Below are 27,224 nucleotides of genomic sequence, written 5' to 3' on the forward strand. Positions count from 1 at the left end.
AGCAGCAGGGCCGCGCTGCCTCTCAGGCCGGACGCGGGGAAGGACGAGCAAAGGGCACCGCCGTTACCAGACACCCTCGGGGCGCTTGCCCGCGGCGGGAGGTGATGGGGAGGCGGGGGAGCGAGGCTCTGCCGCTACGACGGGATCGCGGAGCTCGTCCCCCGTCCCCGCCCCGCCATTCCTCTGCGGGACCGTGCCGCAGCGGCAGGGAGGCAAACCCCGCCCCTCCGCCCCGCCTGCGGCGCGGGTCGGCACGGCGCGGCGCGGCTCGGCCGGGCTCACCCTCGCCATTGTCTGTCCGGACGGTGGTTGCTGGTGCGAGTGGCGGGCGGCGCGGCGGTTGGCCGCGATGCTGAAGGGCTCCGCGCCCCCTCAGAGGCGGCAGCGGGAACGGACTCCGGCCCCGCGGAGCAGCCACCCCGCCTGCTGAAGACTGAAACTTTGCGTCCCCCGCCGCTCCCTCTCTCCCCTCCTTCCCCTCCTCTTTCCCCCTCGCCGGCCCGGCTCGCCCTTCTCCATGCGCTGAGCGGGCGGCCCCATGGACGCCTTCAGCGCCGCCAAGGCCAAAATGGGGGCGAAGAGCGGCGGCGACGCGGCGGCGGCGGCAGCGGGGCTAGCCGCGCCTCAGCTCGCCGCGCCGGCCCCCAGCCCCGCCGGTCCCGGCTCGCCCGTCGCGCCCGAGCCCACCGCCTACAAGCTGGAGGACCTGGAGACCCTGGCCACTGTGGGTGAGTACGGGAAGGGGTGAGGCGGCGGAGCGGGGAGGAACAAAGGAGCTGCCCAGGTGCCTGCCTGCAGACGTGCGCGGCGGGAGGAGAGCGGCCAGCCCGCCCTCCCCCTGTTGGGTGCGGCCCCCGGAGATACCCCAGCGGCCGGCTGTCCCCTTTCCCTTCCCGGGCGCCCTCCTTTTTTTCGGGCGACCTCCCCATCTCCGCTCCTTCCTTTCTCCCGGAGCTGCGGCCGTTGGGCGTTGTGGGCCCGTTCTGAGGCAGCGGGGTTGGACCGTCGGCCGTTGAACGGCCGGCAGGTGCCGTTGGGGGTGATTCCCCCCCCCCCGCCCCGACACACACACCTTCACACACACTCGTGTCATCGTCCCTGGCTTGCGAGATCGTGGGTTTTATCTGCAGCTGAATGAGCCTGTAACCGGGTTTGGCCTGTCTATGAGATGGGGACGGTCACTGCTGAAGCCTAAAGACCTTTCGGTGTCGAACCTGATTTATCTGGTTTAGCTTCATGCCTGCATCGTGATAAAAAAAAATAAAATAAATAATTCATCGTTTAAATGTAGTTGTTGGACCAGTGGAGAGATCAAACGGGTTAACTGAATACAGCTAAGTGCATTTCAAAACCCCAACACGCTGGTGCCCTGAATATTGATGCAAAGGTGCTTTGCGTGTGCAGAATTTCGGTAGAAGGCGACGTTGCATCTCACATCTACTACACATAACTAAAAACTGCCTGTAATCAGCGGCACTGCAGAGTAAATGCATGTATTTAATAAATGAGCATTTCAGGCATCAGTTATAGTGTTCATTGTGTTCATGTCCACTGTATGTCAGTGCATTGTATTTGTACGTACATGTAGTTACGTATGTTTTTGCACCTTGTTTGCAGGCTCGTATGTTTGACTGTATGGAAGTTTTATTATCTTTTTCTTTATTGGACTCTGGAATGATTTTGGATAGATTTATTCCAGTAAGTGCTGTAAATCTTAATTTCCCCTAAGCTTTCTTCAGCCAGAAAGGTGTGATTTAAACCCTTTCTTAGTGAAGTTGTTGGTTTTAATAGGTCTTTAAAAATGGAGTTGGAAAAGCCTGAGAATGTTGTGATCAGTGAAGACCACATTATCTTCTCTTGTCCATTATGTCTCTTGAGATAATTTTTCCACTTTGAAATGTGAACAGGCATTTTATTGAGAAATTAATTGAGATTATTAAGAGATTACTTGAAAGGTTCGTGATATTTTTTTCCACCAGAAGTGGTTGATCTTGTTTGTTACATCATGACCAGTTGCTGTGAATACAATTGTCATCACAGAGGGTTATGACTTCAAGTGAAGCGTAGGCTGCAGAAAAATAGTAATTTTTACAGAAGGCGTAATAGTCATGGAGATGTTCCTCAGGCCAGTGAAGAAATGTGGAAATAATCCTGTTGTCAGTTTTAAATGGCATCTATTTTTAGAGTGTTCTTTAAGGTGCTCATTAGAGGCTAAGGAATAGGAAAGTTGTGATTCCACAAGGTATAAAGGGAGACTTAAAAAAAAAAAGTGAGCCTGCTTGCTATGAAGACACAGAGAAGGGAGTAAAATATAAAAGGAGCAGCAGATAGCTGCCTAGCAGGGCACTGACAGAATACTTAAAAGAACAGTCTCCCTTCCTTCTCTGTCTTCCCCAGCTTCTTTTTTTTTTTTTTTTTTTTCCTTCTTTTCTCAAATAGCTCTGAGAAGATGACCGTTCTTTGCATCTCTTGTGAACTGTGGTGTTGGGGGTTTTGTAGGGAAAGGAAGACAAAATGCGAAACTTGAAGGGTATAAAAATGTACTCAGATAACACGTAAGGCCTTACCTTATCAAAGAAGCTGAGCTGGCTTACTGTAAGTTGTTTTTTAAACAAATTTATGACTTGCCTACGGGCCTCAACAGAAGGCTGTGAGGAGGGAAGGGATCTAGCTCCTGACCAGGAAGCAATACAGCAGCCTCAAAGTGATACTGAAACTGAACACATTTATATTTATACCTGCCTCTGAGTGGCAGAGTTTATAAAAGATGCAGCACCCTGCTAATGTCTCTGTAGTGCATCTGAGGTCTGAGCCAGTAACTCTGCCTGAGGTTGGGCTGCTCTGTACGCACCTGCTAACATGCTACATTGCATTCCTGAGTTAAATGGGCTGCAAATTAAATCGGTGCAGAATACTAAAGAATAATATGTAGATGTGTAGTTTAGCTTGAAAAACACATTTTTACTTGGCTTAAACCTTGTTTTAATTAAGGTAGTTAATTGCAGTTTGGTTTTATATCACATGTACCAAAAGAATATATCTGCGGGTTTGTTTTTTTTTTTTAGCAGTGGTTTAAGTCAATATTGCCCTATCCTCTGTTTTGATCTCCCTGCACAAATAGATGAGATTAATGTATTGTCATCAATTTCACTACAGCAATTTAGACTCGGCTGCAGTTTGATTGCTGTGATAAGAATAGCCATTTTCTTTCTGCTGATGCTTTCAGAAGCTGTGTGCTGTATCTGAGATATGTGGACGTGTTTGTGGAGGGGAGGGGGATACCCAGAAATTATAGGACAGGAAGTTCTGATATCTTCTCTACTAGAATCATTGTTGCTTATAGATCTACCCAGGCTTAGAAAGAGGCCTTGGAAAATATCAACTTGAGAAACTGGCAAAAGAGGGAGGTGAGCTCCATGCTCTTACAGCTGTTTATGAGTAATACTTGAGGTAACAAAATGACGTTGGTGTCTGTGAGATTGTGGGTATTCCTGACTTTAAGCACCTTCTCTTGGAGGATAGAATAAAGTTCATGTAAAAATAAAAAAAAAAAAAAGGAAGCAGTACCTGCTTTGAATGTAATAGCTACTGTTTTAAATACCCTTCATAGTCTAAGAGGATTGAAATCTGTTAACCCGACCACCATAATGCAAGCTGGATTGCATGTGTTCTCTGTGATTTCTGTTGGACACTGTGCCTGGTTTAGTAAAGAACTCACTGTGAGGGAAGAAAGAACAAAAGGGGAGAACAGTTTAGCATAATGACTGGGAGGATATTTATCTCCCCGAAAGATCCCAGAACTCAACCTTTATTTTGTATTTGTGGGCCTTTTGGTAAAAGGCATGGGGAGCAGAGACTAGAGTACAGATGTGCTTTTGAGGGAAGTGCCCTAATATTTAGTTGATGAAGTGCAGTTATGGGTTTGGGGAAGTCACAGGAGTGGGGTGCATACTGGTGTCTGGCACTGAGATGGAACAGGAAGAATATTTCTTTGAGAGTACTTCTTGAGAGGTTCGAGATACAGTGTTGAACCTTTGAGGTGTATTTGTTTTTTTAACTAGTCTCTTATATGAAAGCTGAGCACTCCTGCTCTAGAGCTATTGAAGGTGCCTGGTTGTCCACTTTTGTTTGTGAATTAATTTCCCTTTCAGAGGAGGTCAAAATATGAATGTTTGCTCAGCATGCTCAGAAACAGCTGCTCAGACTGGGCTGAAATATTCCATCAGTCTCAGTTGAATTTACGTACTCAGCTGTGCCAAGACTGAGGTAGTTCTGTGCTGCACAGATGCAAAAATTTACACGCTATGACCACCATGTTCATAGAAACTTAGCTGCTGAAAGTTCACAGCTTACTCATGCTTTTCTGAACTGATTTCAAACTTTTTGTAGGTCTGGTTGGTGGAAGAGAGACTATGAGCACTAGTGGCTTTAGTTTCTGAACCATCCTTGGTTTTGATGAGCATTTAACAAGAGCAACCTTCCTATTCCGGTAGCCAGAGCGGCTGCAGTCAGGCACCTCACATATATCCTGAAATGGAGATGTTAAATTTTTAATTATGCCATGATGAAGAAGTAATTCAGGTAAACTAGAATAGTAAGTACAAGAAAACCAGAAGATATTGGGTAGGTGAAGTTGGGAGAACAAATGTTATGTTCCTAAATGAAATGTATGGTAATAAGGAAGGGGGCAGGAAGAGAACTCTAGGAGGAGAAAGATGGCAAACTTATTTTTGCCCTCTCTCCTGTGAGATCTGTTTCTTGCCCATTTCTCAAAGTGCAATGAATTCTGTAGCACACTTTATAAATGTAAATTGGGTTTTGTAAATCTACTCGATTGAAATATTTTAATAGTAGTATTTTCATGTGAAAAGGTTCTTTTAAACAACTGTTCCCATGAGGTGCTTTACACTAAGCAAATGCAGAATAAAAAATTGGGCAAACCAGTATTTTAATTTTTATGAGCATGGGAAAATTTTAAAAAGTACATGGGAAAACTGAGTTGCAACACATTTTTAAATACTTAATTTCACTGTGTACACACAGAAAATATGCTAGCCAAATATATTTCAAATGGCATTATACCAGCAGGACAGTGGGTACAAAACTGTAGTCTAATGCTGTAAGAAGGAATCTGCTCCTGTATAGGACATCACAGTAGTATTTTCCCTGCACATAGTCTAATTAAAAATTCTATACCAGAATAGCTAAGTTCTTCTTTACTAGTAAAGAACACTGGAACACTGGTGGCCTTTTTCTTTTTTTTTTTTTTTTAAGGGGCTCAAATTAGTTCAGTTTCTTACCAAGTGTTATTTTTGGTTTCACTACCAAGGTCGTCATCTATTTAAAATATTATATTCTGAGGGATGTGTGAGCATTTTTTTCCTGTTTTGTCACCTTTTCTTGATACTGAAATGATAAATGGTAATCCATGATTTTACTTGGCAATGTCCTTAAATACCACAAGTTTTGAAAGAAAACACGGTCTGAACGTTATGACTGTAATGGTGACCTGAATTCACCATTACATTTGTACATCTTTGAGACTTTAGTCATAAAGCTAAATGACTTGGATTTTGTTTTCACTCCCTGTCTGTGGAATGTCTTTCTTGCTTCATTTTTCCCTCCCACAAGATCATACTTGTCCCAAAATAAATGCTTCATATTGTTATAGCTGATGTTCTAGAGAGAAAATGACCAGGTGTGACTCAGCTTTCTTCTCTTGCTTTTCCTGTTATCCACTGCTGAGGTGAATTTCAGTAGCATAATGTTTATTGTGGGAGTAGGCAGCAACAGGTCCTTTCCCATAAGGTTCTTGTTCTCATGAGGCTGGAAAAAATAGATTGAAACAGGTATTCTCTTTTGTCTTTCAGAAGGGTCAGATAAGTGAGAGTATATGGAAGAAGTCTGAACATGTGAAAAGTGAAAGTTCACATTTCTGCTTTTCTATCTTCAGTGTTTAAAATCAGTGTTGAGGTAAATGGCCAGTGTTTGCCTGTCACCTGTTTCTTTTGCTTTAACCTTATTTAGATATTTAACTGATCACAGAAAGAAATTCGGTATTCTTTCTCTGATGTTGTGTACTTGAGTGTATGTCATAGAATGGGCTTTGAGACTCAAATATACTTCTTGAAGATAAATAATTTAAGTCCTATAAATAGCCCAGAGATGCCCAAAAGTGCTTGTTGCAATGCAAATAATCAATCTGGAACCCAAGTAATGCTAATATTTCAGAAATAAGAAGCATGCAAACCTCCTCTCCCACAAAATCAAAAGCACCTAACACCGCATCTTCCCCCTGCCAAGTTTATGCTTGGATAAAAGTAATGTTCCAGGTGAAGACATTGTTGAAAAGTTCTTCCATCATGGTTTGTCTCAGCCCGAACTGAAAAAGATAGAAAACTTTAAGAGAAATAGAGAATTGAATTAATTTTTCTTTCTTTCCCCTTTTTCAAAGAGAGTGAATAAGAACTTAGAAGTATTGGTGGTTGACAACATGTAGGCTCTTAGGGCTTGACTCACCTTTTCTATGTTTAGGTTCCTGAGTTCGCGTGTCTGGACTGTTTGTAGTAGACAGGGTGAGCAGCCTTTTGGAGATGAGCACCTTGATATTTTGGCTTTATGTCATGAAAACTTAGGGAAACAAATCCCAAGCTAAAGTGTATTTAATCCTGGTTTGGTCCACTTTAAGGGTGATATGCCACATAAAAGTATTAGAAGAAAGAGAGGTGTGGTGGAGTTTGTGTACCACTTTTGTTTGTTATGAGAGGCATAGCTGTGTATACAGCACCAAAGAGTGGATTTTTGTGAAGTAAAAGATAGGAACTTTGTGTTTACCTTTAAAGGGCTTGTCTGGGCGTAAGTTGTTCTTAACCAAATTAGTTTAGGTTAAACAATACAATTCCCTTACTGTTGATGCTTATCACTGTAAAACATCTTCAGCATTATTAGCTTGTACTACTCAGGAGTAGTTTAACACAATGTCTTTACTTGGGAAAGCATCCTTGCATTTCTGCACAGTTTTAGAGGGTTTTAGCAGCTTCAGAAATAATGGTAAGTAAAGTTTGGCTGAGTACTGTGTGTTAGTGTGCACCTGAAATATTCAGGTGATAGGGAGGAGCAATTCTCAAGTTAGACTGTATTTCTGTTTTCCCACAAGAAGACTATCTTTCAAATGAATGAACAAAAGTGGCCTTTTTTTTAAAAAAAAAAAAAAAGGGAGGGGGGAAGGTATACATTACAACTTTTTTTTAGCCACTGTTTGCACTTCACATTAGAGCAGTGGTTTAGTTTTTATTTGAAATATGTGTTGCATTATTATTATTATTATTATTCTTTTTTAATACTGAAGGTGGATCAGAGATTTTCCCTCTTCTTTAGAAGAGCCTCTTCTTTACTAGAGAGATTGTAAATTTAGAGTGGCAAGGAAATTCACCTGGGAGACAAGTGAGTAAATTATGAAAGTAGTAAACAAAACACATATTTGGAAAGTCTCATTATTGAATTTCTGTGGATAATGGTAGTCTTGCTTTGTTAATTTTGGTAAAAGAAATGTTCAAATTTTTGCTCTCTGTATTATTATCTTTACCATTTTATTTTGGGCAAATAATATATTTCAATGGTATTGAAGTAATTTCAGTTGTGATAGTAAGACTCTAAATTGGCAAATTAAAGACTTCTTTCTCGAGAGGTTCCAGGGGCTGGTGTTTGAAAAGATGTTAGCTTTGAAGCAGTGAGTGATGTTTGTTTTCTTCTAAAGGTTTAGAGGGACAGAGGGTAAAATAGATACAGTGTTTTTGTGAGCAGTTTTGCCCTGAACCCATTGATAATCTAAAAAAATAAAAATACAGATTTATCATTTTTGAAAGCTTCTTTGAACTTGAAGAAGACATCTTTTACTCCAAGGAGCATTCTGAAAATATTAAAATAGCAATCTCATTATGAGGATTAATTTAATCTTTCGTTTTTACATGGTATAAGGGCCACAGTCTTATTGAACTCTAAATTTTGTGTTTTTACAATTAAATATAAGCAATTTAAATGTTCTTAACTTAACTGTGTAGATACCCAAGCTCTTTCACTGAAAAGCCAAAGATGACTGGAGCAGGGAAAACAGTATTGAAACTGTAAGTCCTAGCATACTTAACAAGTATTCGGAATGTATATTCTATAACGTAGACATGTCCAGAAAAGCACAATTACAATTCTCCTTTTTAGACCTACCTAAACTAGATTTAAACTCATTTCATTTCAGTACAACTGCTAATTGTATTGCTCAGATGCTTGTGCTTTTGGGTTTTTAAAATGAGATTACTGGAGTTGCTGTGTAGTGCTTATGCTGAAGGATTTGTATTAATATGTATACCTATTTTAAGGTAGTTTTAGGGTGTTTGCATTGGAGAGTTGCTTTTCAAATGTGTGGATGCTCAAGTTTTCTTTTGGTGAATTCTGACAGCTGCCCTGTCCAGTCTTAAATTCTAGTGATCTGTGGCATTTGTTCATGAAAACTTTCCACTCAGCTGCCCTCTTTCTTCCAGTCCCAGCTTGGAGCAGTTGATAGCTGGTCTATTAATTGATTGACAGTAACTTTTCTTTAAATGTGTTGTTATTTTTTTCTCCAGGGAATCAATTGGTCTGCTTCAATACGCTTCACCTCAGACAAATTGCTAGTGTGTATGATTTATTTATTTATTTATAACTGAAACACATTAAAATTAATGAAGGAAGCATTGTTTCCATGTGACTAAACTGCATGGTATAACATATTTTTGTATAATACTGATGATGATGGAATGTTAGACTTGTCCATTGGATTGATCTGGTCAGTGGAACTGTTCCCAAAGTCTTGCTTTGACCCTCAACTTTCATAGTCTATTGAGGGAGCAGGGAAGTCCACCTCAATTTGACCTACGTTATAGTTAAGTAAATCTGAACTGCACCCCTCAGGCAATTTGAATACTTTGTGGAGTATCTGAATTTCTAGTCTTGGGACTCTTTATTTGTTGGGGAGTGTTTATTTAATACCAAAGTAAAAGTAGATCGGTTATATGGTTTTATTGGGTTTGCAGTGTATTTCATAGCCCTTTTGTCAACAGGTTATGGTATCTAAAACAGACTAATTTTTATGTAAAATCTTCTTTGCTCTTGTTTCTTTTCTGGATATTCAGTTTGAATATTGCCTACAGCTTTCTCTATTGGATTATTTTTTATATATATATAGGCATATATATTTAAATTTATATAAATTCATAAAACTTAAGTTCTACAGTTCTAAGCTGGATATAGGAAGAGTCTTCTGCTTGTTTTCTGTCAGGACTTCTTAATTTGCTACCTATTGCACTTAGCAGTTCTTTCCTTCATTATTCAGACAGTATCTACATCATGTAGTTTTGGTTTTGTTTGTTTGGTTGTTGTTTTTTTTTTTTTAACTTAGGATATTTTTGACTTCCTTAAAGAATTAATTCTGAACTAATTTTTCAGGAAAGGTCACATATCTGGTATTTGTTAATTTGATTTTACCATGCAATGTGCAAGAATTCAGATGTAATTATTTGTATTTTGTATTTATTGGAGTACTTGGGAAAGGCAACTAAAGGCAGAAGAGCTATGTAATACAAACTACTATTATCAGTTGTAACCTGTGACTTATACGCACATTTTTCTTGAGTACACTTGGCATTGTCTTATACATACTTTAAAAAGCACTAAAGCTATCAATGCAATACATTATTTTGCCTGGAAAAAGTGATTGGTCTAGTCTCTTACATGGTCTAATATAAGAAGAATGTGGAGCTGCCAAGATTTGTGTTTGTTTGTGGGTTTTTTACATGATCCTTACATAGGAGGTAATGATGTGTTACCAAAATCATATAAAGTGAACATTTAGGGTGCCCACTATGCAGTAATTGAGTTTTGGTATGGTTCTTCATTAAAATGTAGCTTTTTACACAGCATTCATGGCATTTGCTTAAGTGTTGTTCTCTTTGTATTAGGGAGTATGGGGACTCTGAGCAAACTGAAATTTTATGGTAATGACACTGCCATTATTGTTGAAGATGCAGGGAGCTGTCTGGATTAAAGCATAATGTCTAGTTAGTATTGCTTTTTATGCCTTCTTGGTAGTGCTCCAGTCAGTAAATTAAATGCTCCAGAATTGTTTAGGTAGATGTTAAGAAAGCTATCCCTCCATAGACTCTTCAAAAACAGGCTGAACTGGGTGCAAGACTTTTACTTTGCTGATCTACTAATTAGGATGAACTGTAATAGCTATATGGATGGCAAATATGAAAAATAAGAGGCTGGGAACTGACTGTGTTTATGTAAAACTTCTGGGTGCTTTAATAGCAGACTCTTCTAGCCACCTGCCCCAAAACTGATGACAGACTTCTAGTCTCAGACCTCTTCCACCCCAGCTTGGTATTGGCTTCTTACAGCTCCTTGGGCGCAGGAGATGATAGCCTGCACAGTTTTAATTTACATAGCCTGCCAAAAATAACTTCGGAGTATGCATGGTAAAGTTTTAGTTTGTTTTCAGGAAGATTAGTGGGTAACTCTGTGTCTGTCCCTGGAGAACGAACAATAGAGACAGCTGCTGGTCGGTTTCTAAACTGGGATTCTTGTCCTCTCTTTCATCAAGATGTTTCAGGTTGCGTGTCAGTATGCTGAATTTGTGTTCTGAGGCCACTAAACTCTCCCTGACTTTGGTGACTTTCAAAGGCCTCTGAAGACTTCTTTAACCCACCTCGGCGCACTCAGAAATGGTGGATACATAAGTTCTGTTGAATCAACAGCATTGTTCTTACTCCTTTTTTAGTTACCAACGTAGTTCAGTCCACTTAAAATTCACATTAGCAACCATATGTATAGAAATTGCTCGCTCATTAATATCTGGGGAAATAATGTTATTTGGGATATAATAAATTTTAAAATATTTCTAAAAGTTTCTCAATATTGCAATTTAATTCAAATTATTCTGTTTAAAAGCTTTCTGCATCTCTTCTAGTAATTTCACAGTGAGTAGCAGTGATTCCTTGGATCTGTTCATGGAAAATTTTCCTTGATTAAAGTTGGTTTTGTTACTTTTTTTTCCTCCTAGAAAAAGGCAGCTGGAAAGAAGCTGTGAGAAAGACAGTGTGTCCTACAAGACAAAATCATTAGAAGGAAAACAAAGTAACTGAGAAGAGATTTGGAAACAATCTCAAAAAAAGAACTAACACCAAAGTTAATGCAAAATTTTTAAAATACATGGAAATATATTTCTTTTTTTGGGGGGGAAAAAAACCCCTGTGTTTTTAAAGTCAGTTTTTTGGATTTCAGTTGTATATGTCTCATCCTTCATCAGCTGAAAAGTAGAAACAAATAGGGGCACATCCATTCCTGATGCTGTAAAACCTATGAAAGCTATCCCCTTGAAGTGTTAACTCCATCTTTTGTTCTAAATGTCTGTGAAGAGTGTGTCTAGAATTATGTCAACTCTTTGTCTGCAACACTTGACTTAGTGTAAGCCAAAAGATTTATTTTGGTGGCAGCAAAGATGATTTTTTGCTGCCTTTGTTGTTAAGTAGTCCTAAATTTTTCAGTTCTCTTACTGCACTGTCAGTTGTGGGTTAGGCAGGGTGAAGCCTTGTTGGCTTGATTTGGGATAATTCTGGGAAAACAATGGTCTGGAAATCTGTGATGGGACAATTTGAGTGAGTCATGTGCATTTTGTGAAATAACGGTATTTGACATCTGAAATCTAAAGGGTATTTCCCTCCCCACCCTCCCCCCAAAAAAAAGCATAACATGTTTTAGTTTTGTGAGCAGAAGTTGAGTGTAAGATGTGGCTACGGTATAATTCCATAAATATTCAACCTGGCTGACATCAGAGGCAGATTGAGAAATAGACTCTCAAAATGCTCTTTAGCAAGGACTTTTATTTTTTTTTTAACATGAAATATGTATGAATTGTACTATACTACAGGTGAATTCTTTATCTGTTGAGAAGAGCTTGCGATACATGCTAATAGGAAATAGAGGAACAACATTGTGACATGGGAAATGTGGAAGATAACTGGCTTTGTGGCTAATTAGCCAGTCCCTCATCAATCTTTTTATTTTTTTCCTTCTGACAGATCTGCAGGTAAACTCATCTAACTTAAAACTAAAGCAGGAGTTGGTTGCATAGTTTTTGATTTCATAGCTCAGAGTATGCTTGTTTCACATTGCTTTTAAGAGTTTTCATAAGAGTGTACCTTGGTGATAAAAGTCTGCAATATAAATAAGTTTGTCTCTGAGTCTTGATCTTAAATGTTTAATTGCAAGTGAAATGCTTTGACAGTATTTGGAGACAAGAGTTCACACCTCTGTCTTAGTTTCAAATACTCTTTTTGAATTTTACTGACTTCTTTGCATGGCTGTATTTTAGTAAAGAGGGTTCCTAGTGAAATGGGGACTACCAAAGTGGATGAGTAGTCAGAGAAAGCTGGCAGGTGGTAACGCAGATGAATGCATAGGTGAGGCTGTACATTTGGTTCAGAATGTTGGAACTCCTACTTAGAAGTTATGTTGGAAAAAGAGAGTAGGATAAGGGGACTTAATGCTGTTTTGAGACACGCTTCCATTTTGTTTCGGTAGGTTTGTGTTTCTTCCATATTGTATCTTTTCAGAGCAAAACAAGTAGAACAGAGTAAAAGTCTGGCTAGGAGCATGATTGGGCATTCTAAATAATCGTAAGTGAAGAAACAAACGTTACTAGTGCTTGATTTGGTAGGTGTATCTGAAATTGTGGTTGTTGCTAGTTAATACTGAGTGTGCGATGTCAGCAACTTTATGTGGAAATAAGCCAGCTATGGATTCATTGATACCCTAAAGTTGGGCTCTCTTGCATGAAATATTACCAGTTTATCTCCTGTAATAAAATGCGTTGATAAATGTCTCTGTAATCTTCACATGTTTTGGCATTTAAAATATCTGTAGGAGGAAAAAATTCTGCTGGCAATTGGATCTAACAACTAGGGAGAGATTCAGAGCTCCAGATAATCCCAGACTAGTTGTGATTTCTAGCCTAATTGGCTTTCATTTTTGATAGAGATGTTAGGCGCTGCATTGTTTGAGAACAAACACCACTTTGTTGCTTGGCCTCCTTTGGTCCTCTGAAATACGATTCTTGAAATAAAATTAAACAACGATTGTTGTAATGGGAAAAAAAAGCCCGACAACCCAATTTAGAAATGCTGGGACACTTGGGGGAGGGGGAGAGCAGAGAGAAGGGAAAAAGCCCTACTGTTTGATCACTTTGCTTTGGAGATCCTTCCATAGCAAAGTTGTTTTAGTTTTATAAACAGGACAAATCCTTTTTTTTTGGTGCAAACTTTTTAATAATTTACCATAAAGTACAGTCATCTCTAAAGAGTTTTGCATGTCATACACAGACCTCATTTTAAGGACTGAGGAACTCGGTGACTGACTAGAAAGGGCAGCACAGTGAAAACAGGTGCTTCAGGGACTCTTTAAACATTGATGGTACTTAACTTGTATGCTGCCAAATCTTATTAAGGATAACATTTAATTTTTATGTCAAGAAGTAAGATATTTTTATTAGTCATTGGCACAGCTTTCTTCAGATACCTGCTGAGGAGATGTATTTTGGGTAGTGCAATGCTAGTTTCTTCTTCCATCAGTGATGTAGGAGGACCTTTTACATGTGAAAGAATAATTTCATCAGTCTCTGTCTTGTCTTCTGAGACTATTACTTGTTCCTAGGAAACGTGCAAGCATCTGAAACAAACTGCAGTTTGCTCACAGAACAGTAAATATATAATATGCCTAATAATTTTTCGTTTGGCATATTTCATCTCTCTTCATGGCAGAAGTTTATCTTTGCAGCATTTATCTTTGCTGCTGAAAACTTAGCATGCTTCAGCTTCTGTAAAAAGTGTTAATGGATGATAAACTGATAACTGGTAGAAACCAGCAACTTTCAGTTACAACTAATTTGGGTTATATATGAACTGATGATCCAGCCCAGATAGATTGGTTTTGTGTTCATTTCTGATCTTTATATCTGGCCTTGCCTTCTAATTTTAGCACATTTGTGCTTGTGCACTATTTCTTTAAGAGCAGTCCTGAATTATAAATTATATTGAAATGCTTATTCTTAAAATGAATAATTTAAAATACATTTTTATTGAAAGGTGTGCTATGTCAACTATAATGAGTGAACCTCTTTGTAACCAACGATGCTACAATTTTGGAGAAACAGTCTACAAGGGCATGTGAAGTACTCTTGGCATGTGAACTACAGCTCATGAATTCAATTAGCTGTAATTTAATCTGTTCTATCAAGGTGGGGTTGGATTTGCTATTCATTGGTCTCTTTACTGCAGACTGTGATCCTGTTCTTAAATATATCAGACTAGGTTCAGATAACTGATTCTGAGACTTTATGGGATTAGAGCATGGGAGAGAGTAGAAGTGAGAAGCAACTACGCCAGTAAACAATGAAATAAATTAACCTGTCATTGGGTAAATGGGTGTATGTGTGTGTATCTATATGTTATATAAACATATATCTGCATATAAGGAGTATATCTTGCTAAAAAAATTGATGTGTGGTGAAGACATGCATAGGATAGCAGAGTGAAATAACTGAAAATCTAAAAGAAAATGTAGATTCTTAAGAAAAAAGAGAACTTGGGTTGATTTTCAAGATTTGAATATTAATGACTAACTGCTTTCAGTGACTGGAAAGTGAGAACACTGGGGTTATAAAAAGGGCTCTGTATGGTTGACTAGCTCATAACTGTAACTGTGATATGATGGGTTGGAAATTCTGTTTCTATTAGTAAGGTCTATCTAGTAGTCTTCACTATTATCACTCCTGTATAATGTACTTGATACTCTTTATGACCATACGGAGCATTATGAGTTAAGATCCAGCAAATAACTCCTCATGGCCTGCAGAACAGAGCAATTTATAACTTTTTAATGCTGAGAATAGGTTTCCAAGCAGTATTCTAAATACACTCTGTAAAAGTTAAACTCTTGTGTGTAGAGTAGAGGTTTGTGAGAAGGAGTGTAATCAGCTAACACTAATCAGGGACTGATTTGTTTTAGATCTCAGGGTTCTGATCTATTGATGCTTTTGACCGTCACAGATAATGGAGAGGTTTTTTGGGGGGGTGGGGTGGGTTGTTCTGTTTTCTTTTTAAAGCTTTGTTTTCCATTTAAAGCATTCTTTAGATTAGCTGGTCCAATTAGGATGGAGAGCAGTCTGTGTGTATTGACTCAATGTATTGTCCGAACAGTTGTCCTGAAATGCAGTTTTTAACATCTTGATTGATTTTTTTTCTTTGTGTACACATCATGAGTGAGTTGCCACTGTACTAGTTTGAACTTAGTCACCATCGGGTTAGTGGGTGAATCCAATGAATTGGTAGGCTGAGATTCTGCAATTGGAGGTGTGTATTGACTGCTGGGTGATTGATAAAGAGGAGATTTATTCAGCCTGAACTCAATACATGTGAAGAGTTATGTGGCCTTTTCTTCTCAGTGCATTTGAAAACAGAGCTAAATTTGTTTGACAACGTTTGAAGTGGTTTCAGATTTTATGGTGAGTTTTCAAGTCTTATGGGAAGATTTGTGTAGGGTACATGCTCAGGTAGGTGCTTACTGTTTACCTTCTGGATTTACACAGATTTTTGTCTGTGGTATTGCTCAAATTCTACAACATGAGGATGAGGTGACTTTTTTATTTTTATTTTAATGGAGCCAGTCCTTGGATTGACAGATAATATTTAAGAAAGGCCTACTTGTAAACAATTCAGAAAACATAAATGAACACGATTGCTATCAGAAATGACACTTGAGATATGTGTTTTGAAAGATTATATACAATTTAAAGAAGGATATACTGTGCCACTAAAAAGTCTTAGTAGTATTCTGCAATACAAGTTTTAATTTTTTTAGATTATAGCCTTCTCACACTACACATACTGTTTTATGTTGGGTAAGCTGGTCATTCTATAAAACTAGCTATCAAATAGCTGTCTGAAATCACTTACCTGCATTTTGATCTAAATATTCCAAGAATTAATGAGGTTAACTTTTCTCCAGTATTTACATTAGCTTGGAAATTTAGGAGTGAATGTTGCAGCTTGGTAAACCTAAATCTAGATAAGCTGAATTGTGCTTACCTGTCCAAAGCAAGCATTCTTTCGGGGAATCTTGAAAGCCGTGACCTATGTGTGATTGAAACACACCTACTGTATGACATTTTCTTTCGCTATCTCATTGATGTTTAATTTTGAACCTTACCCTTTGCTCTTCATGTGACTCAATGAAGGATTCTGTTTCATATTGTGACTCATGAATAATTTCAAATCTGATAAATTCTTTATGTATTTATTATACATATATATATTTACTCTTTAAATATTTTTGTTCAGAAGTAGCTCATAGTCATTATTGCAAATGAGATTTATTTCCATAACCTGATGTGTCAGTCTTGCTTTTGCATGGGGAAAAATTTGTTTAGGGAATTCACTTATATCCTTGCCTGTTTGTGACATGCTGCATCTTCCCACCTGTGTTTTCATATGTATGAAGTTAGCAAAATATGTCTAATACAAATGGTATTAAAATAAATATTGTACCTTAGAGGATTTTATGTTTTAAAGAAAAAAAAAAAAGAAAAAATATAGGAAAAATTGTACAGAAACAATATCCTGCACAAAAATGCTATCTGGTATTGGTCAAAAAGTCTATCCTTACAGTTGCAAAATTAATCGTATTGTTAGGATATATGCCATAGCCTCTGAAACTTACTTTAGTATTGATTGTAGCAGCCCATTCACCTCTTGATTTCCATTTTCTTGTACAGTTTGTTTCTTGAGAGTTACTTTGAAAATCAAGGATGTTTCATGACAGAAATGTATTTGTAGGTTGTTTGGGTGTACTCTTTCATAAATTCTGAAATGTTCTCATCCTGGTTCATCTTTGTCCATTTAAGAATTGTCAAATATGTACAACCTTCTATTTAAATTTGTATTTCTTGACTTCGATAGATTTCTTGGGTATGATACTCAGAGTTATAATATTTAAGAGAGATTGGATCCCAGTTTGGAGATGGGAGGGAAAGGAGAGTGTGTGTATAAAACTAACAAGGGCAGTTGGCTTCTAACTGTGGAAACTTGGTAGAGTGGCTTTTCTTTTCGTATGTTTCCTGCACAGTTGAAATAGAAAAAAATTAATTATCCATTCTATGTTTCAGTTGCATAGTAGGCTGAAGTTAGAAAACAGCAGGATTTTAACTCAATTTAGACATATTTTTCTGCATTATAGAGAAAAAACTGTAGTGGTCCGCACAGTCCTGAAGAGTATGAGTAATTTAAAGACCACAGCCCTTTTCTGCTGGAGTATTTAAGTGTTTACACTAAACGTAACTGTTAAATTAACATTGGCATGTCTTCAGTAACATTAGATATTAATACAAAGAATATTTTCAGTCTCTGCTTCTATCAGCAGTTTAATCAGCAGTCCCTGGGCACTATAGGGATTTTCTTCTGAAATGTTTAATTGATATTTGATAATGAAATTTGGAGACTGGGATTTTGAAACAATATTTGCGTTAGTGTATTTGTTCCAGTTCCATATCAGATATAACTTTATTTGGATATTCCAGGCTTATTTCCTCTTTCTTGCATAATAGTTCTTTGTATGGAGGATATTATGTCCCTTCCAGTGTCAAACAACAGTGATTTCATCACCTTACCTTGGACAGTGTTACACTATTTTTTGTATGGTATAGTATGAGAGAATTTGGAAGGGTAATGAGCACATGAAGTAATTTCTAGATACATAATGCATCTTACTCTGTAGTCTCTCGGGAATATCCGTTGATACTGCCTTATGAATATAAACAAAGCCTTCCCTTTGAGGAATACTTTGTTCCACTCAAGTTCTCGGTGTATTAACCCTTAACCAAAAATAAATCCATTTGCAGTGCTTGTTCCAGATTGAAACGGGGTTTTAGGAGAAGATTCTTACTGGCTTGTAGCTTGATTTTGTATGGTAAAACCTAAGTTATAGCAGATAGAATACAGGGTCTCAGTGGCCCAGTACTCTGTTCATAGCTTACATGCAAAGAAATTGGTTGAGTCTTTTGGGAAAGTATTCATTTTGCTATAGTTACAACACTAAGTCCTTTATGCATAACATAAATAAAATCTCTAGTACTCAGTACAACCCATTCAAAACAAAGATCAAACTAAATAAAATTTTCAGAAAAGGGCTTAGTTATATCAGAAATCTTTTTCTGTTTTTGTCTGCATAACAGCTCAAGTGTAAACACAACAATAGTGTTATGTACCTTGTAAGACTCTTTTGTGTGATAAAAACTTCAATAACATATGTAAAACTACAGATTATATGGCTAAATGCAAGCTTGCCAATTGGACGTGGTTTGAGCTGTGATCCGTGATGTGTTTGAGATGTGATCTCATCAACGCTTATAAATATCTAAAGGACAAGTGTCAAGAGGATGGGACCAGCCTCTTTTCAGTGGTGCCCGGTGACAGGACAAGAGGCAACGGGCACAAACTGCAACACAAGAAATTCCATCTCAACGTGAGGAAAAACTCCTTTACTTTGAGGGTGTCAGAGCACTGGAACAGGCTTCCCAGAGAGGTTGTGGAGTCTTCTTCTCTGGAGAGATTCAAAACCCACCTGGATGCGTTCCTGTGCAACCTGCTCTAGGTGAACCTGCTTTGGCAGGGGGGGTTGGACTAGATGATCTCCAGAGGTCCCTTCCAATGCCTACCATTCTGTGATTCTGTATTTATTTGTAAAAGCTATATCTCTTCTTCATTGTGTGCAATGTGTGTTTATTAACTATATCAGTATTTAAAAAAAAAAAAATGCTAGGTGAATGAACTGGCTTTTTTAATAGCACGTTTGTGGTATTGTGCCAGTAAGTTTTATTTGGGTCACAGTGATGAAGATTATAAAGTTGTATAGGTACCATTTGGCATAGTTTTGATGATGTATATGAAGTAAATTCTTCATAGTTGCTAGCAATTAGTAACTAACAATTGGTGAGTTGCTAACAATTCTTTTTTAAACCTCACAGATGTATACTTCCTTATTCAAATTAGCATATTCTATGCCAATAATTTCCGTGTCATGAAATCCCACATGTACTTATCAGACCATGTAACTTTGAAGCTGGTTTCTTCTGTCTGAATGTAGACCTGTGCAGTGTAAATGACTATCAAGCCTACATGTGTAGAATCACTTTATAATAAGCAGAGGGAAATAGGTACTTCTGAGTTCATGAATTGGATGAGTAAAACTGTTCAACTGAATATAGAAGTGCCTTTTTTTCCCTTTCTGTTGACTTTCAAAGGATTCCACCTGGCTGGTCCAAAGGTAAGCTCTGTAATAAGTGAGGAAGTTCCAGCTCAAGGTGTCTGGTTGTTTGCCTAAAAGAAATTATCTCTCTCAGCTTGTGTTTGGGTTACAAAGGAGCTGGGTAGTTGTTGCCTGTGTTCTGTTAGCCTGCAACTTTACTACTTAGTTTTTTATTTTTGTATCGTGAAAAGACTTTTTATAAGATCCCCCCATAAATTGCAACAGGCCAAGAGTAGTGTCAGTCTTTCAGGAGATATATCTGTTTTATCTTTTAATGTCCAACCATTAAGAAATTATATGGGGTTCTGTGGTCCTCTGTGGTAATCTTCTGTCTTTGAAAAAAGAAAAAGCTCCAGTTTGTCATTCTTCAAAAATATCAGCCTTAAGGTTTGAAGGTAGAATGTGAAGAACGAACTTTCTGATGCTTCGAGGTCTTTAACAAGTACTACTACTTTGTCTTCAGTGTGAATGTCCAGAGGTGTTTTTTTTTTTCCTTTTGTTATTCTGAGTTATCTGTATGTTAGTGAAATTTTTAAAATGAAAGTCAAAAGTCTGAGTGAAAAAAGGTTAAACTTTTTAAAAAAAAATGGAGAAGTAGGTATTGACCGCCGCTGAACTTGATTTTCACTGTTAATTTGATAGAATTTTCTTTCTCAGTATTAGTGTATCTCGTTTTCCACCTGGCCTTTCTAGCTAAATCTCTATTTTGCTGGTATACGTGTGTGTAAATACATATGTAATTGTGTTTCTGGACTCGAGCCTTGTGTGCCCAATTCTGTGGTAACACACAAAATAGCAAGGAGTAGGTAATTTTGAACAGTTTTTTATTAGTTACCTATTTAGCATACGAGAGAACTAGAATGTACTGAGTGCATTTAAATGAAGCCAAAGTCTTTGGTCTGTCTTCATCTAGGAGCTCTTCAACATAATTTACTCTTCACTCTTATACTTTGAAATCATTGTAGAAATAACATATTAGTGAATAGTTAATCTGTTCCAAAAGTATTGAAAAATACAATGTTTTAGCACTACTTTAGATGAAGATGGAAGTGAAATGTAATTGAAAGGAATGTATTATAAGAGGTACCAGTCTCTCAAAGGCTTCTGTCCAGCACTGGTGAAGGAGGAAATCGGTCAAGTACAAACAATGTGGCTTTTATTACATTCATTCAGCAATAATAAACCTTTGTACTTTAACAAGATTTTTTTTGTTTGCTTTTTAAAAGGACACAGTCAAGAATATTAAGCCTGATACTTTCTTTGCGTTAATATGGGACTTACTTGCATCAAGTAGTTCTTTTGGAGAAAACAAAGGAAAAAATCTGCAAGAGCTGAGTTTCAGGACAGACAAAAATATGCTGGTTATGTAAAAAACCTAGAAGTGTGTAGAGACACGTATTTCTAGGTTGAAAAGGGAAGTGGCTAATCAGGTGTTAGACACCTACTAAGTACCCCTGTTTAGCCTCTAATAGTTCAGAGAGGGCTGCTGTTAAAGTTTTGACCCATGCTGCTGCATGTGTCTCTGATCTTTATCAGACTCCTTGTAACTTTTAACTTCTGTGGAACAAAGTGACTCTTCACTGATTATTGCATTTGTAAGTATTTGTTTTTTAGTCATCAAGTGTTATTTATTTTTCTGGGATGAGAACCTGAGTTTTGGGCACAGCCATATTTTGTAGTTGTTTAGCTGGTCCAACTGTATTTTAAGGTTTTCTATTTTCTTTGGATATAATTATAAGCTTTGTCCATATACTAGTTTGGTTCAACTGTAGCAGTTGACAGAGCAAAAGGTAGTGGAACAATCTATTAATTACTTGAACTGTGGTATATCTTCTGCAGAGGCACTGTTTTAAACTTTTAGGAACTTAATGACTGTATCCTTTAGTTGAAGTTACTTGGAAAGGTTCTAAGTCTGTCCTTGATTAGTGACATAGCAAATTGTTTTGGGGTGTTTTTGTGGAAAACCAAACTAAATAGCTCCATGCAGAATTTGAGTAAAGCAACTAGCCAAATCAGTTGTGTAAATGCTTCCCGTAAACAGGAAAACTGAAGGTGAAGATAGAAGTGCAGACAAATGACAAGAGACTAAGCCTTACTGTCCTCTTGGGTAAAGATTTGATTGTGGGGATTAAGCTTAGCCACAGAGCTATTTTTTCCAATTTAGCATGCCCCTGCATGTTTTACTTGCCATCTTTCTTCTGCCTTCATTGGGAGGGGGAAGAATCACTGGGAAGTACTTCTAGCTCATCATCGGAATAGAAAAAGTGAAAACCAGTATATTAATGATTTACTGAAATTGATTCTTTATGCACTGCCAGAGATAAATTGCAAGTTACTTGTCTTCATAGAAAATGGGATGTCAATCCGTTTTGACTTAGTCTGTTTCTGTGACATCCAGTTCAAAATTTTCAATGTAGCACTAAGCCCAACTCAAGAAGTAGGAGCTGTGTATCCACAACAGCAGACCCAAAATTAAATAGTATCTGAAGAGAGATCAGGATTCATCATTTTGGGTTGTAATATAAAATGTTTCTGTCATTTTGGGGTGGTTTTTTTGGTTCTTTGTTTGTTTCATTTTTTTTTTTTCTTAAACAATCAAAAGGAATCCTGCAGCCTAAAATCTGGGTTGTGATGATACCTAGAATAATACTAGACTTTTTGGTTTTTCTTCTCTTTGCCTGAGTCCAATTACTTTGTGATGCATTCATGTATTTTGTTTGTGGTGAGTATAATACATTTTAATTAAAACAGTAACTTTTAGCCTAAATGTCCAACAATTTGTTTTAGGTTTCATTTGAAGGAAGCTATTAGATAGTGTTTTAAAACACTTAAAGAAAAAAAAATTAAAGCAATTATAAAAGATAAACTTTGAGCACAAATTCATTTAGAAACAATGCTGAATTACTAAACTTGGTGTCGTGGTTTCGGCCGAATTTACCAAAACCGGACCAACAGATGGCCCTTCCCCGCCCTTTCCCCCCCAAAAAAAAGAGGAGAGAGGAGGAGAAACAGATAAGGAGATTCAGAAGTTTAGAATGAACTAAACTACTTTAATGAAGAATTAATATTAAAATAAAAATAAAGAAGAAAATAATGAAATAGATACAATATATAAAAAACCGTATCAAGCTCCCAGGATGACAGTCACATCACCGGCAGGCACTGGGGAAGTCCCAGACTGGACTCAGTGACGAATGGGAACTGGATTCCAGCTCTGGAGTCAGGAACACACGGATCGGGATCAAAGGCAGATGAACAGACAGAGTCCTCTCTGGACATTGGCCATCGCAGGAAGGGGGCTGACCCTTTGATCCCTCAGCCTTTATACTGAGCATGGGGCAGATGGGATGGAATACCCCAGTTGGTCAGGTTTGGGTCACCTGTCCTGTCCACTCCTCCCCACCGATGTGACCCCTCTACGTTTTTTCCGTTTCCGACCCTCTAAGGGGGCAAATAACGAAATTGGCTGACCTTGGTTGTTATGGCAGTAAGTATAAGCAAGGGCCTCCCTGCATACCATTCCTTGGCATGGAGCACAAACATTGGTCTTATCATTCTGAGAACGAGCAGTTTTCTCCACAATATGCTGTTAATTTCAGAGAGTTAGAGGAGGCCTAGCTAGGATGTAAAGTTACAGAACAGAAAATTGGTTCAGTTTTACTTCAAACCGGGACACTTGGGAATTTTGAGCATCAGTTGATGGACAGAAGATGACTAGATGTTGGGTTTTGTATATCTGGCTTTCGGTGTTTGTAAGATTTTTAGGAAAACAAACCAACACAAAAAAAATCCTTCTCTTTAATATTTGCATTCCAAGAAGGTCTCAGTTAACATGCTTATTTTAATCTCTCCTTACCTGAAAGAAGCAGTTCTGTGAATAGGTTTTAAATGACGTTTTACAACTTTTAAAAGTTATAAAGATGGCCTATCTTGCTACTACATTTTCTAATTTACATATTATTTTCCAACTATTAAAAAGTGACACATTTTGATAATACTTTACCTGAAATTCTTATCAGATGAAATACATAATTTAATGCTTTCTAGTGTTTAAACTTGGAATGTGTTACTAGCCAGCCAGGTACCTGATTCTTAGCTTAACTGTACTTATCTTTTAAAATGTAATAGACCAGATTTTTTTTAAAGTGGGGTCAATACAGATTGATACACTTTACTTTTAGCAGGGGTTTGGTATCATTTGAAATGCTGTTTTTTCAACAGGCCTCATAAATTTAGTTCAGGAAAAGCACTATAGAGCTTAGTTTTCTAGGTGAAAAAGGAGTACATCTTGACAGGCTTTGAGCTGTTTTTGTAAAACGTTTACATCTTCACAGTTTTGCAGTTGAGACTTATCAACACTTCATGTGCAATATTTAAATAGGTGAAAGGAGGAGTAATAATGACTTTGCAATGTCCTATTTTCAATATGGAGGAAAAACTTTATCCACTCATCTCTTCATATTCTTTATATCAGGTAATGAATCACAGGTAGCAGAAACCATAGGAAGAGTTACAAAAATACCATTGATGAGTGAAGTGGGGAAATACCAGTTTTATGAGAATGGTTCTGAAGATTGTGGATATTAAAGTTCTGTTAAGTACATGGACATGTACTTAAATTCAGTGTTCTAAGAGCTGTTTAGAAATGGAAAGGATTAAGGGTTATGTTATCACCAGCAGGCTGGTGAATTTCTGTTCTCATTTATTTATTGGTCCCTGGTATTTCAAAATAAATAAAGAGAGAATACAGAGGAGAAACTTTTAAGGATTCTGCTTATTTTGTTTAAAGACATGCTGATATTTACAATATTTTTATAGAAACCGAAGAAATAGTGAGCCCAAAAAAAAGTTATCTGGAATTTGAAAGGAACTTCTGTCATGGGTGTTGTGTTGAATGGCACTTCTTCAAAATCAGGAACCTGTCTCTGAACTATGTGAAAAACAGGAAGCTTGCCTGGTGGGTATTAATTAGCCTGGTGATTCCTGTGTTCTTAATTCTTAAGGATTGTAATTCAGAAAGATTTAAACGGGTGGGTCAACAACAGGAGTTGTTGACACAGTTGCTTGGTATTCTCTGGCATATCAAATCTTGTGCAAGTTGAAAAGAGACTATACCAGATTCTAGAATGTTAAATGTAGTTTTAGTTGTGTGTTGTTATAGGCTCCTTGTATACCAAATAAGAGAGAAGAGCCTGAAAATATGTCAGATCTTTGGAATCTGGAAGCAGCAAAGAGAGGGAATTTCTTTACAGCAGTATTTTTGAGTCAAAAGCTAGGCTGTGCTTCGAACATGCCATTGCTACGTTCTTTTCAAACTCAGCTGAGCTGGGATAAAGAATTAATGATACTGAGCTTTCAGCTGAAAAATGGGTTGACAAGGGGTGAGTGTAGAATCTAAAATAGAAGTAAGAGAGAACTGCTGGCATGCCACTGGCAATAAAATTTCTGGAACAGGTAGTCTGAAAAGCGATGATCTTGCCTGGAAAGTAGCAGGTGTATTCCTTGCTGTATAGTATTTCATATTATTGCGAAGTAGAAATACTTTTTTCTATCCAAGGAGTTCCTAGTGTAAACTAAATCATAGCACAGTGAATGAATGAGCAAAGTCATAGAAGCAAGCTGCTCTGGTAGAGCTGCACATGGTGAACACTGCATGAGGCATCTGTTTTCTATGCTTTTAAGGTCTTTTAAAATAAGACTGTCTTCTCAGATACATGATCATTGAAGGATATACAAAGCTTTGCAAAAAGTGTTGTCTGACATTCACTTCTTATATGCAGTAGTATGAGATGCGTGGTTCTAGACAGATGAACAGGCAACCTGTAAAACCTCCTCTAAATATCTTTATTTCTCTGGCATGTTTTTCAGGTTTAGAACAGAACTCTCTAGAGTGGTACAGAAGTATATAAACAGTGGTCTAAGAGTTATGGTGAGCAATCCAGAGCTGGTGAAGACACTGAATTTGAGAAGGTTGAGTGATAGTCTGCAAGGTATTTTCAGTTAACGCTGGTCTATGGGTTGAAAAATAAAAACCCCATAAACTTGACTACTATGTTGTCCAAAATCATCATCCTCGTTCTACATTGCCCTGCTTGTGTGCCAGCCACATCTTCTGTTGTAGAAGCCCACAGTTACTTGTGTCATGTGGTTTTCCCGTAGCTTTCTCTCAAGTGTTAATCTTTGGATTACCAGTCTATTTGGGCAGGCTGGTTTCCTTTGCTGTGCCACTTCTTCCCCTTCTTTTGTCAAGAATTATTAACAGTCCCCACTACCCTTTTAAGATATTTATTGCTAGGCTGTTCAAGTTCTGTTCCAAGGTGAGACAGATTAAATGGCAGACAAATTTAAAGATTCAATAGTGAGTTTGTAATGTGATACAATTCACGTAGTTTATCTCTGATATTCAACAGAATTAAGTCTGTTGTGCTTGTGGCTACCAGTAAAGATTAATATGTGGCACAGTAGGAAACGTTTCTTCTAACTGTAAATAAAAGCAAATACATCTGATGCTTTTTGTAGGCATCTGTGGAAGTCAAGACCAGCCCCTTTGGGACTCAGAAAGCAGCCCTCAGGGTCATGGATCTCACATGACCTATTTTATTCTTCAGTAAAACAGATGGTATCTATCTAAGCAAGGCAAACTTGGTTTTAAGAATGAGCTGGGGATTAAAAGAATGGGAAACTGGAACAGCTGGGCATAATTAATGGGAACAAATAAAAAGGCAAACTGAGCATTAAATTAGTCACCTACATCAATAGCAAAGTAGTCACTACATGACTACTCACGCAATTGTTTTAGCTGATCAAAAGTTGCAGGATTGGTTTTCCTAGCATCAAAAGTATCTAAAATTTCATCAGAAATATTCCCACATTCTTTATTCTTTTCTATCAGGCTTCAAAGAGAGTAAAATCCTGGAAACTGGCTATGGTATTTTGGCATGGCATTAGGGAATCCAGCTTGTTTTGTAAGGCTGAGAATGCCCTTCTTGTGTTTGATACCTAGGCCAAGCTGGTCCTCTGCAGTTTTTGGCCTCCTCCCTTTGTGTGTGTTTAACATGAGAAGGTTACCTAATTGAGAAGATTGCTGGCGTTCCTTCAAGTTCTGCAACCACACTAAATTTGCAAAGGGATCCAAAAATTTTATTGTTTCTGTTGTAAACAGATTAGACTGGATTAGTGGTTAGCATTTTGCATGTTTTACTCTGTTTGCTCGTTTAGTCCTGAAAATCTTGAATTGTTGCATGTTGCAAATAGCACAGGCACTTCATTTGCTTTTGATACTGGTGGCCAGAAACCTCCATTTGCTATATGCCTTAGCAGGGAGAAGGGGGCTGTGCAAAGAAATGACAAATCCTCCATGAGACCTTCTGATAACAACAATTTTCATGAGGTGTAATTTTCTGATGTAAGCACATTTTTGCTCTAAAACTCTGGCATTACAGACTATGATAAGGAGACACAGACAGGGATATGCGCGTGTGTGTGTGTGTGTAGTCATTGCTCTTCCTCCAGCAGGATAGTGCTTGGTAGATCCCAGGACTCATCTAGAATGGTACACAGTCCCTGAGGTTCTCTTGGTTTGAACTAGTAGTAGAATATCTACTAGTCAGTAGAATATTGTGCAGATCTGTAAACAAATCTGTGTTTCCTTTCATTATTATGTGCAAGATGAGCAAGTACAGAATATTTCTTTTTTAAGGTAAACCTAAGGAATTTTTACTTATCTGTCACAGAAGGTCAAATTTAGCTGGTTCATACAGCTGAGCTCTGTTATGATCAGGGCAAAAAATTGCACAATTCTTTCATGGGGATTAACAGAACTAGTGTCTCCTTCCTGG

General features: G+C 37.9%; 1 protein-coding gene across 1 annotated transcript in view; it reads left to right on the top strand.

Moving 5' to 3' along the window:
* The first annotated feature begins 238 nt into the window (after nucleotides 1-238).
* PRKX (protein kinase cAMP-dependent X-linked catalytic subunit) overlaps nucleotides 239-27,224 on the top strand; it is a 58,067-nt gene continuing 31,081 nt past the window's right edge. Inside the window, exon 1 of the mRNA XM_074144211.1 lies at nucleotides 239-728. Coding sequence (XP_074000312.1) covers nucleotides 539-728 — 190 coding nt within the window. The 5' untranslated portion in view covers nucleotides 239-538. The remainder of the gene's footprint in view (nucleotides 729-27,224) is intronic.

This window comes from Numenius arquata, chromosome 1, assembly GCF_964106895.1.
Source record: "Numenius arquata chromosome 1, bNumArq3.hap1.1, whole genome shotgun sequence".
NCBI classification, from domain to species: Eukaryota; Metazoa; Chordata; class Aves; order Charadriiformes; family Scolopacidae; genus Numenius; species Numenius arquata.